At 55.7% G+C, this 18,429-nt stretch overlaps 1 protein-coding gene across 4 annotated transcripts in view; it reads left to right on the forward strand.

Moving 5' to 3' along the window:
• Nucleotides 1-18,429, forward strand: part of LOC122381972 (tetratricopeptide repeat protein 28-like) — a 75,197-nt gene that overhangs the window by 19,482 nt on the left and 37,286 nt on the right. Inside the window, exon 1 of one of the 4 annotated variants that reach the window (XM_043366778.1) lies at nucleotides 14,016-14,264. The exons of the other annotated variants lie outside the window; for them this stretch is intronic. Within the exon in view, the coding sequence (XP_043222713.1) occupies nucleotides 14,100-14,264 (165 nt within the window). The 5' untranslated portion in view covers nucleotides 14,016-14,099. Of the gene's footprint in view, nucleotides 1-14,015; nucleotides 14,265-18,429 lie in introns of those variants that run through there. 4 annotated transcript variants of the gene reach the window in all.

The raw sequence follows: 18,429 nt of genomic DNA on the forward strand, positions 1-18,429 counted from the left end.
TAATGGGCCGAAGGAAGTGCGCGGTCGCGGCGAACAATTATGCGTGGAGCGGCGGAGAGGTCAAGTCGCCACTCATCCACCCTCTGACCGATCGATAACGGAGACAGGAGCCGACGAAACAACCGTCTCCGATCCGCACGTGAAACTTGCGAAACGGACACCCGTCACGGCTCTGCCGAAAGAGGAGGATTGATGAGTGGTTGGTGGGCATTTTTTACGATTTGATCCAAATGCGGTTTTAAATTGACTGTTGGAAGTTATCTAATGCTTGAAGTCTGCCAGGGTGCAATTATGTATCAGCATTAGGTATGCTGCTGCTTAGGCATTTTGGGGATTTTCGAGCCGTGCATGTTGACTGCCTGATGAATACGATTTAAACCTCATGCTACCGGACGTGCCCCGTCTTCACTGAGCCGCGCTGCCCGGTGCGCCAATATCACCGATGTGAGCCGTGTCACGAACCTCTTGAGCGTGACATCTGACGGGCCTAACTGGTGCGATCTTCAGCGGGCGATCCAACTGTAGGCCGCCATCAGCGCCAGTCAGCCCGTCCGGGCGACACGGCACGGCATCTCCGTCTCCCCGAACAGCACAGTGTCTTCAAACTGGCAGGGCCTTTCCACATGCTGTCATAGTCTCACGACAGTCTGTCAAAGTGACGTGGTTCCAGCACAGCATGTCCAGCTGCCATTACCCGGCACCGTGCGCCCAACTGACATGGTCTCACAGTGGAACGTCCAACTGACATGGTTTCACCAGGGAGCGGCCATTCGTGCACAGTAATTTTACAGCCGTTATCGGCCATTTTGGCTCAACAGCCGGGCGGAGAGTGGTGGCATGGCCAGAACATGGCTGTTTGCATCATAGCCGGCCCCCTGCCTCTCTCTCTCTCTCTCTCTCTCTCTTTCTCTCTCTCTCTCTCTCTCTCTCTCTCTCTCTCTCTCTCTCTCTCTCTCTCTCTCTCTCTCTCTCTCTCTCTCTCTCTCTCTCTCTCTTCCTCTGTCTGTCTGTCTGTCCCTCTTTCTTTCTTTCTTTCTTTCTTTCTTTCTTTCTTTCTTTCTTTCTTTCTTTCTTTCTTTCTTTCTTTCTCTCTCCTTCTTTTTCTCTTTCTTTCTTTCTTTCTTTCTTTCTTTCTTTCTTTCTCTCTCCTTCTTTCTCTCTTTCTTTCTTTCTTTCTTTCTTTCTTTCTTTCTTTCTTTCTTTCTTTCTTTCTTTCTTTCTTTCTTTCTTTCTTTCTTTCTTTCTTTCTCTCTTTCTCTCTTTCTCTCTCTTTCTTTCTCTCTTTCTCTCTTTCTCTCTCTCTCTCTTTCTCTCTCTCTCTCTCTCTCTCTCTCTTTCTCTCTCTCTCCATGTCCCCTCTCTCTTTATTTATCTTTCACTCTGCCTTCTTTCATTTCTTTATTCACTCGCTCACTCACTCAGTCACTCACACACAACCTCTTTGTTTCCTCCTTATTCTCGCTACCCTCGTCCCCTGTTTCTCCGTGAGAGGAGCCAGTGATCCTGTGCGGCTGTTGCGGCGCTGCAGCGGCGAACGCGGCGCACCTGTCGGCGCCGGCGGCTAACCCGGCGCGTCACGCACACGCCGCCGCAGTGGAGTGGCGCCGTTTCACCGGGCGGTGATTAGACTGACTTTCTAGAGCGGCGGCGGCTCCGAGGGCCGCCGGCGGTGACCGGGCAGCGGGCAGGTCGGTACGGCACCGCACCGAGAGGCACGGAGAGAAGGGTGGTGGTCCACCGCGCCCGACACAGCGCCTGTCTCGGCCCGGTCAGCGGCCCACGGCCGACAGAGCAGGAGGGACCAGCGCAGGAGTGAGTGGACGACCAGCTGCCTTAGGGACAAGAAAGGGCTTTTGAGTTTTCGGAGGGGCTGTCGAGGTGCATTGTTTACACCGTCACTCCAGAGCAGCAGAAGTGACATGTGAATTGGCTTATGTTTATTTCAAACGTGATCTGAATTTCGAATGTCAGTTGTGTGCTTTATCGGAATGTCTTCTCCGATCCATGGCAATGAGTTTCTGTGTGCTTGCTACTCGGCTATGCTGCAAGGCATCAAAAACAATTGCATTGTGAATTTGAGCGACGAGATTTGGATTTATTTATGGAAGACTGAAGCCGCTGATTTATTGGGCCGGCGCAGCTCAGGTGCGAGCCCGGCCTCCTCGCCGGTCAGTCAGTTCATTGACGCTCCCTGGCCCCTGCTGTCGCTCCCCACCGGAGCAGTGATGGACGGTTCTGGAAGGGCTGCCGGGCAGGGTCGGCGGCCCCTCTTCACGGAAGGCCGTGGTGAGCGGCGCGGCGGCCCGGGTCTGCCTCTGCCGGCGGCCCGCTCCCCCGTCTGCACCGGCGGCCGCTGCCAGAGGCGGGCCACTTCCGGAGCGCTCTGCATCGGCATGTGCTGACGGACGGCCGCCGACGATTAGACGGCGGCGCGCCGCTTCTCGGTACGTCGCTCGTAACTAGCGGCCGCGCCGGCGCCGCGAACGCCGCCCCAGTGCCGCGCGCCGCACGGTAGCCCAGAGACGCGCTACTGTTCAGCCGAAAATCGGCCCCGGTAATGGCCGCGCAGGGCGAATGGGTGAATGGAAGTCGGCCGTTACGCGGTGGGTAAGACAGTCTGAAAAGACTCTGGTGCTTTAGCGACGCGGTGGCGAGTCACAGAGATGACAAGAAAGGATTATTTGCAGCCAGTGCCGATCGATTTGTCTCGTTCTTTTGTGGTCTTCCACCACCAGAAGAGTTGAATGGTATGCAATATGGCCTTCGTGCAACTCTTTTCACGGCATTTTCCGCCCTGTTATGAGCACAGGTCAACGTACGGTATTGGATGTCCCCATAAGTTGGCTCGAATAGATTATAGAGAAAAGTGCAGTGGCTCTGACAAATGCTCTAACGGGGATGGGGTTGTTTAATTTTTTAACGTCTATCCAATGCTGCTTCTCACTTCTCGTTATTGCTTAGATGGATATTTGTTTGCTTAGTGTTAGTTGTTGTCAATCAAAATATGAAGCATCAGTTGATACTACAGTCCTTTACGATCATTTTAATCTATTTAGCCCTCTACTTTCATTTGCTTACCACTTTTTAGGCGAGGAATTATCATGGTCGCTTTTTTACTTCATGCGACACATTTATCTTTCCTTGGTTTGATAGAGCAAATGGATATATGTAATATCATAGATAATGTGGGCGTGGCGATGCCTAAGCTATCTTTCCACAGACTTCCGTTCTTTTGTTCCACAATACAAAACACAACGAAGTGGAAAGGGTTGGAATTACGACATGTTGGTGTTCTGTCTCGCTGCCGGATTATAAGCATCCTTTATTAATAAAAAACATTTCTAGTGAAATAAGAAGCTTTTTACTTCACATTGTCCTTCGCCTGACGGAGTGCTGACGGTCGTGTATCAGACCCTGTAAGTGAGACCGGACGACTTGCTGAACCTGCTCCCATTGTACTCCCACCGCTCCCACAACCTTATCAGATTGTGGCTAACGGCGCGAGGCAACTCCCTGCCATGTGGATTTCTCACTGCGGGCTAATTCTGACGCTGACAGCCCGAGGAATGCCAATTGTCCCTACAGACACAGAGTCCTGTGTCGAGAACGCCATTTCCGGCCATTGCACATGTGACATTTCCTGTCTGGGGCTAGAGCGCCGTGGCGCAATCTCCCATCAGTTGGCGCTGTTCTCTGGCGAGATGATGGCGCTAGGTTTTCACACCATTTCAGTGAAATGTGACATAAGATCTCACTGGCATTGTTACCTCTGACATTTTCCCACCTGAGAATGTGACTCGACCTTCACGCCGTTGATTGTGACGCTGGAGCTGATCTCGCGGCACGACAGTCGCCCGTGGTGTGTGTGTCGGTTCGGTGACACCTCCAACACTCACAGTCCCTCTCAGCTGTAAAGGAATGTGTGCCGAGACGAGAACCACAGATAGGACGTGACCGGCGCCGGTAACAGCCCCGGGCTTTGCTCTCCAGCTGAGAACGGTAGACGGCGAGGACAGCGGCGTCCTACCAGAGTGAACTCGTGAATAGATAATCGCTCAGAACGCGGCGGGTTGTATGATCTGTGACTGAGAGCGAGACGCTGGCCGGCGCGCGGGGGTGGCTGGCAGTGAACCATGGAGACGGACTGGCGAACGGATGCCGTTTTTTTAGGTGAGTCATAAGGCGGAATGGGCTTAAGGCGCACGGAGATGGCTGAGAGTGGGAATGAGTTTTGTGAGCGGCTGTGAGTGTGAGTGTCACGGGCCGGAGCCACAGACCGGAGTGAGTCACAGGCCGGCGAGTGGTGGTGACAGCTGCTACCCAGGGCCGCTCCCTCCATTTGGTCCACGGCCGTGGAGACATTCAGTAGGGTGCTGTCAGCTCAGCGGTGTCTGGGTGTGTCTGCGGTCGCAGTGTCTCCGTGCGTCTACCAGGAACCTTTGGGATCTTTTGTAGTCCCATCGTTTTCATCACCGCGAGGTGGGAAACTTTGCACTGCATGAGATAAGCAGCGGCTATCTTAGGCAGCGAGTGAGTGTGTGGTTCCATGAATACACCGCGCAGATATTTCGATCGGACCTCTTCGTATGTGGTTTCCGTTGCACCTGTGTCAAGCGGATCCGGCCGGGGTTGTGCGTGCTGCGGCCGCACCAGGTGGGGTGGTAACGCGTCCGGCCAGCCCGGTGGTCCTGTCGGTCGCAGCCTCCGTCGGCCCCACCTGCCAACAATTAGCAAGGCCGCGCGCGGTCGAGACGCCCCTCGGACCCGTCCCGCCTGCCAACCACCCGACACCGCCGCCGAGCTGCTTTTTGTCGCCGAGACAATTGGCTTTTTGTCGAGGTGTGTGCCCTTGTGGCGCTTTTTGACAATGACGCCCGGACGCCCGGTCGGCAGCGATCGGAACAAAAACGGTGTCCGGCTGTAACGTAATGATCATCTTAGCCACCTGAACGTGCTCAGTCAGAGAGGCGGCGGGATGAGCCGGGACGCGCCGCGGCACCATTGTGCAACGGGCCGCGGCTCAGACTGGCCTGAGCGTGGGCTTCACGTCTGGGCACCTTTTCAACCCATCAACGTTTGAGCCAGCTCCAAGTGAGCCTTTTCGATATTTTATGGTCGCTGACCGACAGGGAGCGGCCAGCGCCCGAGTTGCTGTGCCGCCCGGGGCGGTGCCGGCGGCTCGGAGCCGGACGGCCGAGCCTCGTTGCGTCACGCTGCCGAACGGAGGGAGGCCCGCGGCGGCGCACGCCCCGGCTAATTGTCTCGGAGACGGCTGCTCTCCACGAGCTGCAGCCGGCCGAGACACGTCGCGCCGAGAGCTGCAGCTGGTCGGAGCCGTCCGTGAGCTGCAGATGACCGAGGGACCAGCTCCCTATCCATCCGTCCGTCCGTTTGACCGTCTGTCCGTTTGTCCGTCTGTCCATCTGTCCGTTCGTCCGTCTGTCCGTCTGTCCGTCTGTCCGTCTGTCCGTCTGTCCGTCCGCCTGTCCGCACGTCCATCTGTTCGTCCGTTCATCCGTCCGTCGGCCGATAATTTGGGTCCAATGACACGGCGGCTCGCCGGCCGATTGATACCGTCCTGTGCTGGGCGCTGACGGATGGAGGACGCCGCCCCGCCGCCGGAGGGGCCCGAGGGGCCGGCAGTGCCGCCCTCCACCCTCCCTGCGCGCCCGCCGGCTCCCTCTGCGTATGTATATACCTGCGCCGGTGCTCCGCAGCCAGGGCCGTCAATACTCGTCGCCACCTCTTGCACCCATTCATTATATTCTATTATCCCGGAGACCTTGGGAGGGTAATTGTTCCATGCATAATGCGAACCGAGGGGCTGGTTGCAGCAGGACTCCGGACGGTGCAGCCGCCGCCGGCGCCGCGGCAGCCGCTTGTCCCGCGGGTGGTGAGGACGGATGGACAGGCGGATAGACGAACAGACAGGTAGACGGACAGACGGATAGACGGAAAGGCGGGCAGCCGGACAGACGGACACAGGAAGAGACGGACCAATTGGCGGACGGACCCAAGAATAGATGGTCGGGTGGACGGACGGACGGACGGACGGACGGACGGACGGACGGACGGACGGACGGACGGATGGGTGACACGATACGCCATGAATATTGAGCCGGCTGACGGGCCACCTGTCAGATGGTCCTCCTATCTGAGCGACCACCGAGCCCGCGGGCCGCGTGGCTGGGGGTGACTCCCACTGCCCCGGTCACTCTCGCTCGGCAGAGTGCTGGAGTCGGCCGGACTCTATCCTCCGGCCGGCCGGCCGAATCAACGGCAATGACTTGCGTGGACGGTGATTGGCCGCATACCGGCGTGCCAGCGCCACTTGAAAGCAACACCTTTTTAGCCGGCGCCCGGCACGCCGGAATGTCTGCAGCGGCAGCGGCGGCACGCAGCCGCCGCTCCCAGCTCTCTCCCTATCTCTCCCTCCCTCTATCTGTCTCTGTCTCTGTCTCGCTCGCTCTTTCTCTTGTTCGCTCTTTCTCTCATTCTCTCTCTCTCTCTCTCTCTCTCTCTCTCTCTCTCTCTCTCTCTCTCTCTCTCTCTCTCTCTCTCTCTCTCTCTCTCTCTCCCTCTCTCTCTCTCTCTCTCTCTCTCTCTCTCTCTCTCTCTTCGTCAGATTTATCTATGTAGTAGTTTTATATCTTTTTCCCTATCTTCCTGTGCTTAAATTCGTCTCTTCCTTTTCACACTAAAATCAGCTCTCGTCTTTTTTCTCTACTTCTTGTCATAACTTCAATCTTTTCCTTCCCAGTACCATCCAAGCAGTTCGCCTCAGTCTTCCCGCCCCCTCTTCCCACCCTTGATGTCGCTGTTCCCCGATCGACTGAAGCCGGAACAGAGGTTCTGCGATCTCCGACCAGACGCGGCCGGGCCAAACCGATCGTTGGCCGCATCCTCACCACCGGCGCCGCCACTAATGACCGCTCTACCAGACGGCTTTGTTCCACCGTGCGCCGGTTTTGTCCCGCCGTGCGCCACGTATCGCTACAGAACGTGACGCGTCGCCGCAGCGCCATTTTTAGTTTTTACAAGTCGGCGGCGATCGCGCATGACACACACGCAATGGGCCGATGAGCCACAGTGTGGTTTTGAGGGAGCATAGACAACTGCGTTAGAATAGCAGCCTGGTGGCATTTTAGCCATGTCGGACGATATATGATCGAATTTTTGGTATAGCGGAGCATTGACCAGTGTCATTTTGCTTAGGTTCTCGATGACGAAAAAAAAACTATATCCGTATCATTGACGAATGCTTTTCATTCTAAATGCAGAGTGTGAAAAAACATCTTTTGATGAGCATCTGTGCCACGTGACTAATTTTGAAGAGAGGACAAGCGGACGTAGGTACCCATTGACATCTGAGACAACCTTTTTTAGGGTTGTTGAGATGTGCAGTATATCATCGTCGTTATATAATTTGGAGCACGGACCTTGCGGCGGCATTCCAGCTCGGTCTCTAACATGGGTCGGCCGGCCCGGTGAATCACAGCCGCCCTCGAGGCTGGCCCGGTCGGTGATCTGGTGAGCACGGCTGACGTAGGTTCCCGGGAAACACTGGCAGACGGCGGGAGGGAAGGAGAGCTCCAAGTTAACTGGGGATGCCTCTTTAAGGAGTGTATGTTGCGATGATAGTGCTCTAAAAAAATAGTGCTCTCGGTCCGAAGTGAGAAATGCTCGTAGATTGGGTTATTCGAAATGATACTGCATGAGAAGCGCATGAATTTCTCACGTTATCATCATAGTCGTGCAGAAAAGAGCACCGTCTATGATGGAATTTTCGATCCCAGTGGTCGGTGTCATTCGTATCCCCGCGATAGAGCCGTGTCATCACCGTGTCAGCAGTGTCAGTGCCGTGTCAATGCAGTGTCAGCACCGTGTCAGTGCTGTGTCAATGTGCTGTCGGTGGCGCTGCCCGCCGCCGGGTGCCGCGGTCGAGGCCAGTGACGCGGCCGACCCCGGAACGCGGCGGCCCCGCCCGGGTCGTGACCCGGCTCTGAGGCCCGCTCTCTGCTCCTCATCTCGGCGGCACTCGGCTCCATCCCTCTGTCCCTGCTCTCCGCTCTGTCCGACACCGTGCGGTGCGGGGGAGGTCGCGGCCTGCGACCGCAGCCTGTCCGGGCCCGGCCCGTGCAGGGCACCACGTGCACAGCGGACAGTGCCGGTCTGTCACCCCCCCCCCCCCTCCCTGGACCAGCTGACGGGGTCTCTCCCACCGGCCGGACGGGTCGCCGCCGCGCCCCTGCAGGCCGCGGAGCGCGTGTAGCGATTTGTCTGTGCCGTCAGCGGGACGGAGGGGCGCTGGTGCCCCGCTGGGATCGGCCAGATGCACCGCCAGCCCGGCTCACCGCGGACGGGAGGGGGCCACAGAGGCCACAGAGGGCCACAGGTGCACCTGTCACCTGGCACCGCACTGGGGGCGCAGCGGTCACCGCCGGCACACGCAGGCTCGGGTGACACTGCGCCGGCAGCGCGCGGACCTGTCAACGCGTAGATGGGGTGATGTGTTGGGCAGATATGGCCTCTCGGCCGAAATTGATCGCGGCGCTGGGAGGATCGACATCGACGAATTGTCACGCCACGAGGAGCGCGGTTTTTGTGCGGTGTGGGCAAGGACGCAATCCTCCGAGTGAAAAGGCGGGCTGAAGTCGAAAGTGCCTCACTGTTTAGCCCTCACTTAAGCTGTAATGGTGTTAGTCTGTCAGGCTGAGGACAATTTTCAATTCAGCATTTGAAGATTTGCTTTGATCAAGCCTATTAGTATATTCATGATAGGATCATTGGGCTAATGGGAAAGACAAAAATACCATGTATACAGATTTGGCTAAGCGGCACGAGTCGAGTTTTTCTTACCCTCCGTTTTTTTGGTGGATCACGTTCCTGTTGATGGCTCACCGAATAAATCCCAATGCAAATACAAACACTATCGGTTCCATAAATAAGCCGGCTGTCGGTTGTTTGCTGTCGCCAGGCCTGTTCCCGAGTGCCGGCAGCCGTCGGCACTGCCGTCTGTGCCGCCCTGTTGTGCGCTGGTTAGCATCGGCATGGCGAGGCCGTGATTCGTTTGCATGCAGCGTCGCGGCGACTGCCCGGAGACGGGCCGCATTGTTGTTCGTTATTCAGGCGTGATGCATCGAGCCGAGCCGGCTGTGGGCCGCCACCAGTGGAATGGATCTTGTTCTGCAGTTTTGACGGCGTTCATGTGTGATCAACAAGTCAAACAACGGAAAGCTGCTTTCTGTGAACATGACCGTCAGCTGGCAATGGAACGCGCCTTTGTTTGACCACTGACGCTGGCAGCTGGGGCGTGTCCCGTGCCGTGGGGCGCGGTCGGCCACCCGTGGCAGGGCTCGCCGCTGGAGACTGACACCGCTGACACATCACTGCGATCACATCCAGTCGGTGCCTTGCTGCAATCGCAGTTTTTCCAAGGACGTGATTGGAAGTGTTTTCGTTGTCACTTTCGCAAAGGTCTCATCCCTAATTGACAACTGTATCCGCCTTCAGTTGGAGTAATGGTGTTGCATCTCACATCTACTGTTGCTGTCTTGCTGGCCTGGTGGACAGGGAAAGGACAAGGGGCTGCATCGCACTAATAGTTAGGATTTATACACTTATAAAGCGTCGGTATTGCCGACAGTAGCGTGTCGAGTGTGTAACCGGGCCGACTCGGAGCACCCAGGAACAGCCGCCGCGCTGCGTTGACGGCTTTGTTGTCGAATCCCATTCGCTCCAGGCCTCTCGGTCTTCATACCCGTCTCTGTTAGGCGTATGCGGTGGGTGTTGGTGAAAGCGCGTTGGAGATGTTACGAGCGAATGGTGCTCTAATTGCGGCTTTTATTTGTCCGGCGAGGCGGTTAAAGGGACAGTATCATCGAAAAAAAAATCAATGTATGGAGCTGATTTTTTTTTACTAGCATTTCTTATTTTCCTGAATCAGAAAAACATAGTTTGAGGACCGAACTCGGTGAAAAATATTGCAACCACATTTCATTTTCATGATTCATTTTCATGAGCGAACCACCACTAGGGGAGAGCGGGGCCAGTTGAAACACGGGGTCAGATGAAACATGGCTTTATTTTCAACAGTATGCAACATATGGCGTTGCCGACACCACTGCGCATCCGCGCTCGACCACTTCCTTTGTCAACGGCGTTTGAGCGGCAAACGGACGGTAATTTTGATTTGACACTTGTTTTTGTGTTTTTGAGGGGCGTTTGGGAGAAATCGTTTTTATGAATATTTTGTGATATCTCATATACCTTTGTTTGCTGAAAGAAGAACTCCTGGCTCCGGAATAGCACCTTATTTGGCCCTTCATTCAGCATGATGCCGTCCCTCCAGCTCGTTTGACATGTGCTTTACGGCGCGTGCGAGATGGCGGGAGCGGATGGGGTCAATTGAAACGCTTCTCTGAGGGTCAGTTGAAACAGGGCCACAGGCCGTTTCAATGGACCCCGGTGACCTTTGCAGTGGTTATTGTTCAGGGGCTGTAAACATTAAAGGAAATAGTCCACCTTTGAAATGAGCTTTTAAACTGAAATAGTAGTTTAATAGAGCTCAATTTTTGACCGCTTTTTCTCCAGCCTTTTGCTTGAAAGCACACTATAGCCTGAGATATTTCTCATTTTCCTCATCCGCCCATTTTACCATAGTCTGTGTACTTTATGTCACCTATTATGAGGAACTTTGCACTTTTAGCTTTCCAACGACCTATTAAATGTAACATTTGGAAAAGTTAACCGGACAAAATATCTCCTTAAGAAAGTGGCCTTAAAGAGGAAAACATCCCATTGTTAAGGATAGGTGCAATTGACCCCATGGGCTGGTTCAATTGACCCTCGCATCGGGGTCATTTGAAACGGGCGTAGAGCTGTTTTATAAGCATGCGTTTGGCAGCAAAATATGTTTGAAACATAATTTTACATATCTTAAAATAAAGCCAAAAGAGCATATTTTTTTCATGGCATTGGGCATTTTTCGATATGACAACTAGATCTCGCTGTGCATGTCAATATATAAAAAGTGGTTCAACTGGCCCCGCTCTCCCCTATACAAGCATGGCCGCCATTTTGGAAGCATGCAAAATTACTACAGAACTGGCGCAGATAATACATTATTGACGCTACGCTTACGCGGTCGTTCTTCTGATTGAGTTGTCCTTAGGGAGAGGTAGCCTTAGGTATTGCCTATAAAAATATAACGTGACAATTGGAGGGAGTGACAATTGGACGTGACAATTGACAATGGGAGAAAATATCACGTGACAATCACGTGATAAACGTCATACATTGGAGGGAGATTGTGATTCAAGCTGGAGGAATTCCTTTGTTGAGCCGCTAGAATCCGAAGGAAACAGCGGAAATTGCCTACGACTATTTAATGAATTTAACGGTGATGAATAAGTGCGAAAAACGTTTTGGCTTTATAAAATGTGATGAAATGACCAGGGTAAAAGTTTTATTACTGGCGGTCAATTCAAAACGGCGCAAACATTTAAACAGTGAAGATAGTGAAGCACGATTCAAAGTGTGGTACACCTTTCGTACTTTGAGCGGCGATAGCGGGATAACGGTGTGGAGCTTCGAGGATCGGTCTTCAGTTTCCGGACCAGAAAGGTGGGGCCTATGCAATGTCAAATTTCATCAAAATGGTGATACTGTCCCTTTAACGGCGCGGTATTTCCATACATACTGATGGCTCACACGCCCACCGATGATGGAGCGCGTTCATTGGGGCCGCGTTTGGATCTGCGATTCTGTCAATGATCTGCTCATTCGGCGCTGATAGTCCGCTGTGAAACTGGTGTAGGCTGACCCAGATCACCGGGCGCGGATCGGACTGCGGCGCGTCTCCCCGCTCGAACAGCCTACGCACTCGGCGGGTCGGCTCCGCACCTCCCGGGGTTGATGCTGTTCGTCAGTGACTGGCTCGGCCGGCGCGCGGTCCGCCGGTCCTAGAGACGGCCGGCGCGCGGTCCGCCAGTCCTAGAGACGGCCGGCGCGCGGTCCGCCGCGCTGGTCCTAGAGACGGCCGGCGCGCGGCCCGCTGACACAGTTCACTGCAGCGCTCCGCGGGACGCCTCCCGGGAGGTGTTCGGAGCGCCGCCCAGGTGGCAGCAGTGTCGCCGCCGAGCTGGCGCGGCTGCAGCGGACTGGCGTGCACTGCAGCACATTCCGACCGGGCGGGCTCCGGCGGCGGCGGCCGTTCGACAGGTGCCCCGCGCCGGCCGTGGACCCCCGACCGCCGCCGGCGGCCGGCGCGGCGCCGCCCCTGCAGATGATGCCTCCCGCCGGCCCGCTCGCGTCAGGCGCGCCCCAGGCGGGCCACATACTTTCCCCGAAATGCATCGGCAGTGTGTTTAAGGAATAGGCGTTGCGCTGAGTTATCTGCGGGCGCACGCTGCTCCCTGCACGGGCCTCGCATCGCTCCACGCGATGGTGCTTCCGTGATTCACGCCACACACGATAGTATCAGGAACGGCCTGCTCTCTCGCGCGCCTCCTCGTGTGCCGTCTGCGCTGCTGCAGGGCGGCGCTTCCTCCATAATAGACATTCCTTCGAATAACTACTCTTGTAGTTCATCGTGATGCATGTGCCAACTTCGTTGAATATAACTGCATTGTATTATAATGTAGAAAGTTCCCAGTGAACCATCGGTCATCGTGCGTTTCGTACTATTTCAGTGTTTCCAGAAACGCATCTCATCCCTTTTGCATAGATTCCGCGATATCAGTTGTGTCTTAGTTTCACCCTGGTATTCCGTTCTCTCGCCGTGCTCAAATACGCTAAGGAATCATACCGATATGTTCAACTATGTTCCTGCAATTCAGTACTACGCTCACCGTATCTAATCAAACTCTTACATGGTTTCATTATACTGTGTCGCGTAAGTGACCCAGTTTGGTCCTACACTTCTCCAGACTTCCTACTGAGCACGTTCCATTGCTTTTGGCACCCCGCTGCGTCCCATCAGATTCCTATTTTCGTTCCCCATGTCCCTTCGCGTCCCAGCGCGCTCCTCCCCTAAAGGACCATAATGACAGGCACGGCAGAGTTCATTACAAATACGACCGAATAATTGAAACTGTATGCAAATGGCAGTCGTCTGGGCGGCGGCGAGCGCGCCTATTTGCGTGCCGAGCGGTGACGTCGGCCGGGCTCTCGGAAAGACGCGGGGCGGTCGTGGAGGTCAGTCCCGCAGCGAGCAGTGCACTGGAACTGTCAACATGTCAATATGCTGGCGTGGCAGACAGGCGTGTCAGACTGTCACCCGGGGAGCCGTCAACGCGGTAATCGGTCCACCTGATGGTTTGACAAATTGTTCACCTGTGCACACTACCTACCACTTGGCAACCAAACACTGTGTTCGTGATCAGTTGTCACAAGCTGTGTTCGCTCGCTTTTCATCTATTTTCTAATCGGCGGCTGTATTAATCCAGACTGGGTGTTGGATCATCGAACCCCTCGGTGTGAGAGCCCTCGGCGGGACTCCGGGCCAAGACCTGATGATAAGTAGCGTCGGATAACAATCTACCGACCAGCTGCGAGCGTCGCAATGACTTTCTAGTTGACTGCCATCAACACTTCATAACGTGAGAGTTCATCAGTGTGTAAACTGCAGTCCATGAACCACCACAAATAACATGAACCCCGTCGCAGCTCCACCCGCCGCCTGCCCCGCCGGCAGTGTCAGCGACGGACGGTACTGGTAGTGTGAGCCCGTGTCCCCGTGGCCCGGCGCCGCGCCGCCCGCTGGGCCGTGCTGTCGGCGGCGGCGGACGACGTCGGCGCCCGCTGCGCCCCACGTGGCCGGCCGAGCGGCGCTGCGTGTCGGCCAGCGGCCGCCGCCGCCGGCACTCCGACTGGAATGTGCGGCACGGGGCGGCCCGCCGACCGGCCGGCCGGCCAGCCCGAGCGGCGGCTCCCGGCCTTCGCCGAGCGCGCGCGGCCGGCCGCCCGAGCGGCCGAGCGGCGCGGCGCGCTGCCAGTAGTGCGCCGGGCAGCGTCAGTGCCGGCCGGCCCCAAATGGCTCGGTGAACACTCGGAGGCAGGCGGCCGTGTGCGTGTGTGAGTGTGAGGGTGTGTGAGCCATGTCGCGCAGTGTGAACAGTGACTATGGTGTGCTGCCCGCGAGGGGCATCCTGCGTAAGAAGCAGGCTGGTGAACAGAAACAGGGCAGCGTCTGTGGACAGAGCGATACAGCGCTGCTGGAACGGCCCGGCAAAAAGGCGCCCAGCGCAGAGGCACAGGCCCAGGTATGTAGGAGATATGAGTCGCGACTTGAAAGATCACGGGAGAAACTGGGAATATGCTTTATCGACCGCCAGGAGAGCTATTTGGTTTTCCTGATGTTTAATGCCAGATCTGTTGCCACGGGATTTTGGTTGTCATTAGCTTTGGCACAGATAGGTCTGTTAAAAGTTCGGATCCAGCAGCATTGTTTATTTCAATAGAAGTGAAAAATGTTAAAATGATTCTGTTTTACCACTCTAAGAGCAACATTATGGTTGATCGAAGGTGCTAGGCACGATTTGGTGACCTTTCTGGATGAAGAAATAGTATGCAGTGCTCTAGCGAGGAACATCTTGATATATGTAGTTAGGATTTTAAATGACCTTTTCCTCGATAATAAATTGGAAATTCAATAAAAAGTAGGTAAATATTATATTGTTTGGCAAATTTTCGAACAACAGTTCATTCTCAAGCCACATGAAACAATTGACAACGTGTTGTCAATTGTTTCATATGGCTTGAGAATGAACTGTTGTTCGAAAATTTGCCAAACAATATAATATTTACTTTTATTGAATTTCCAATTAATTATCGAGGAAAAGGTCATTTAAAATCCTAACTACCTTTCTGGATGGGTATTTTCATCGTTCAGCTGCTATTTCATTTTATTACGCCGAGAAAGGATGGGCCCATTCTTACCTTGGTCTATGTTTTTACATATCCCTGGTTAGTTGAGACGTTTTAGCTGTATTTGCATTCGTAAGCCTTCGAAGACCTTCACATTGCTTAACACATTCACATTCTGTGGGCCTGTAAAATAAAAAAGTAATAAAGCTCTCGCCTACTATGTCATTATTAGGAATCAAGGACCAAGTTGTATCGTTGAAGGCATCTTTATGAGGGTAAGTTTCCTGTTATGATAGTGGACAAACATGATATCAACTTACCGCTTCAGGTTTCCACACATTTTAAAATTAGCCTTTCCCATTTTGGCTGAAGTGCAGTTCCCTGTTTGACAGCTATCCGCAGCGGATATATTCGACGCTAATTCTGCCACCGTTTCGGTTCAGCAGTCTTAGAGCGACAGAGGATCCGGAGATAAATCTCCCCGGTCACTTTCAGGACCATAGGATCATCCGTGTCGCGCGGGCGCTCTGGGCCGTCCCTGGGCCGGGCTGATCCGCTGTTTGGCCGGCCGGCCGACAGGGCACCTGTTCACCACCGGCCGGCTAATGTCTTGTTTTGATGTCAGCGCGAACGGTGCGAGGGAGCGCGGGGTCGGGATGGCGGCCGGCAGCCGTCAACAGCCGCCCTCCCTCCCTCCCTCCCTCCCTCTCTCCCTTCCTCCCCTCTCTCCCTCCCTCCTTCGCTCCGACAGGGGCCGGCGCAGCAGGAGTTGACCCTGTTCTGAGAGCTATCAAGGGCCCTGATGGTTCAGCAGGACTGCATAAGCTGCCCAGGTAGCATCGTGGGGAGACATACCATCTTAGGCATACCGGTGTACCAAATTACACCGGAGAGCGTAATGATAAATCACAGAAATGTGGTTAACCTATGACAAATATCCCATGAATACTACTTTGATAGCCGTCCATGACTAATGCGCATGGCTTTGGAGTTAATGTTCGTTGAGGTAAAAACAGTCGCCATCATCAATTCACAATAGGATGCATGTTACCTTTTTTACTTGGTGAGCGGTGACTCCACGCTTGTTAATCCCCATCGTACAGCCTCGTTAGCTTTAAAAGCAAATGCCAGCCTCTTCCTGGCATCTCCTTCAACTGGGAGCATTTGATTTCTTATTTTACTAGGATATGGATATAACAACGTTTAATGATATGTGGCTTTCACGAATTTGAATTCAAAGGACTGTTTCAAAAACAGAGACCAGATCCATCCATTTGAAAGTTGGGATATCTTTTGACCAATGAAAGCCAAATATCGTGTCCCGAGAAAAGCTGGTCCTTTTCCACAGGACCAGACTCTCGCGACGGGGCGAGGTTCTCCGCCGGCCGGGCGAGGGTCTACGCCGGCCGGGCGAGGGTCTCCGCGGACCGGGCGAGGGTCTCCACCGACCGGGCGAGGCCGTCTCCGCGGACCGGGCGAGGGTCTCCGCCGATCGGGCCCCGGCCGACGCCGGTCCGTTGCGTGCGGCGCGCGGGTCGGGCCGGCCGGTCCGTTCAGACGGTGCATGACAGATCTTAATTAGTCAGCTGTAGATGGCCGGATGGGCGGCGCTCTCGGTCGACTGGCAGATGGTATCGGTGACCGGCGCCCGGACGGGGGTCACCGGCCGACCCGCGCCCGCTCGGCCGACCCGGCCGCGCCGACAGGTACCGAGAAAAGACTGCGCGCAGCTCAGGCTCCGTTCCTATGTGAGACCACGATCACCTGTGGACGGAAGTGCCGAGTTTTCTAGACGATGTCGTGACGTCTAGTGGCCTGGATATGGTGGCAATAGTTGTTGGGTTTAGTCAGGGATTAGTATACGGGAAGTATTGGGTGGATAAGGACTGGTGAGTGGTGATTGTAGAGGCTTAGACCGGACCGATATATCCGGCTCGGCGGCCGAAGGTCAGGCGCGGTCAGATCGGGACTCTGGCAGGCAGTCCTCTCTGCTGTTCTCGAGGCGCGGTTTATTGCTGTTAACGTTTACGACCAATTATAACTACCTCGAAATCCCGCTGTCCTCCGCCAGTTTCCAGACCACAACACAAAGCGACAAAGCGACAACGCGACACATTCCTGGAGTCTCCTCTCACGCCAAGACAGCGCTTCTTGGAAGGAAAACCGTCCCCCCTCGCTCGTTAGGGGTGCTGTCAGAGTCGGCCCTGTGTCTCGGGTCTGCGCCTGTGTTCCGGTCTGCCATTGTGCCGAAGGACTGCGCCGCTGAGCGCCTCTGGTCGGTCTGATCTCGTCCGCTGGGCGCCAGTTGATCAGACTATCGGCCTGTCGGGGTTATCTCCTGGACCGATGGACGCTGAGGTGCTGCACGCGGCTGGTGCGGGTTATCGCGCGCCTTTCAGTGCGGTATCGCGCTGCTAGGCTGGCGGCGGCGCCTCAGACAGGTCGACTCTCATTATCACATCGTGGATGGAGTGTCGTAGTGCTATCTGCGATTGTTACCCCCCCCCCCCCTCCCGAGAACTCGCGCGACCGATCCGATTTCCGACACAATCAGCCAAACCTTTACGACCGGACAGTCATTCCCTTTTATGGCGTTATCTGCCATTGTCCGAGACACGTAAAAACGACGGGAAAAAGTGGCACCAGTCGGCATGGCAGTTGTATAATGGGGCCGAAATGATGGCCAAGGCAGCGCGGCCCACCCCTGTAATGGCCCGCCGCCGGGCTCCGGCGCCGCGCCGACGGCACAAAAACGACGCGACGCGACGCGCGTCGATTGGTGATCGGCCATTGTTGGCCGGGGAGACGCTCCGGCGGTGTGACCCGACACCGACACCTCGGGCCGGCCGACGCACCGGCTGAGAGGCGGGCGCGGCCGAGGGCCGATATACTGGCGCCGTCGGGACCGCTGCCACCGCCGCCATTTCTCCGCTGCATTGGCGACCATTCACCATCGACGCGCCAGTCGCGCGGCCGACGCCGGCAAAAACGCCCTCTGTCGGCGCCCGCTGACACTGGGCCGTGAATCAGCGGCCGCCCGAGCCCGAGTGGGAATGATAGGGCGTGAAATTCCCCGGCCCGATGTATCGGACGCTGTAAAGCGGCCTGCCGTGGCGTGAGCGCGGCCACAAAGCCGCGCCCCGGCGCGCCGGCCCGGTCGGCAGCGGCGGCAGGCTTCAATACGACGGCGGCGGATTCCTGGCCGGTTGGTGGCGGCCCACTCCACCACCAATAAATGGCCGCGCCGCCGCGCCGCTGAGTGGTGCACTACGGATGGTATGCCGAGACCCGCCGCTTCCTCATCGTTACCGGCCGCATCGGACGCTACGGAGCCTCGGGGAGGCTCATCGAGCGCCAATGGAGCCTCGGGGAGCTTCTAGGACGCCGTGGAGACTCGGAGAATTGCCTCCGACGCCAATTACTGGAGTCCCGCGGAGCTGTTTCGGCAGGAGAGGTCCGTACGGGATAGAGGCGCACCGCTGGGACTGTATGAAAAGGTGAGGATTTGGGAGGCCGTGGCGTAGGATGGCCTGGGACTTACTGACCACGGACATTCGATGC

The sequence above is a fragment of the Amphibalanus amphitrite genome, unplaced genomic scaffold, assembly GCF_019059575.1.
Source record: "Amphibalanus amphitrite isolate SeventyFive unplaced genomic scaffold, NRLGWU_Aamphi_draft 000131F_arrow, whole genome shotgun sequence".
NCBI classification, from domain to species: domain Eukaryota; kingdom Metazoa; phylum Arthropoda; class Thecostraca; order Balanomorpha; family Balanidae; genus Amphibalanus; species Amphibalanus amphitrite.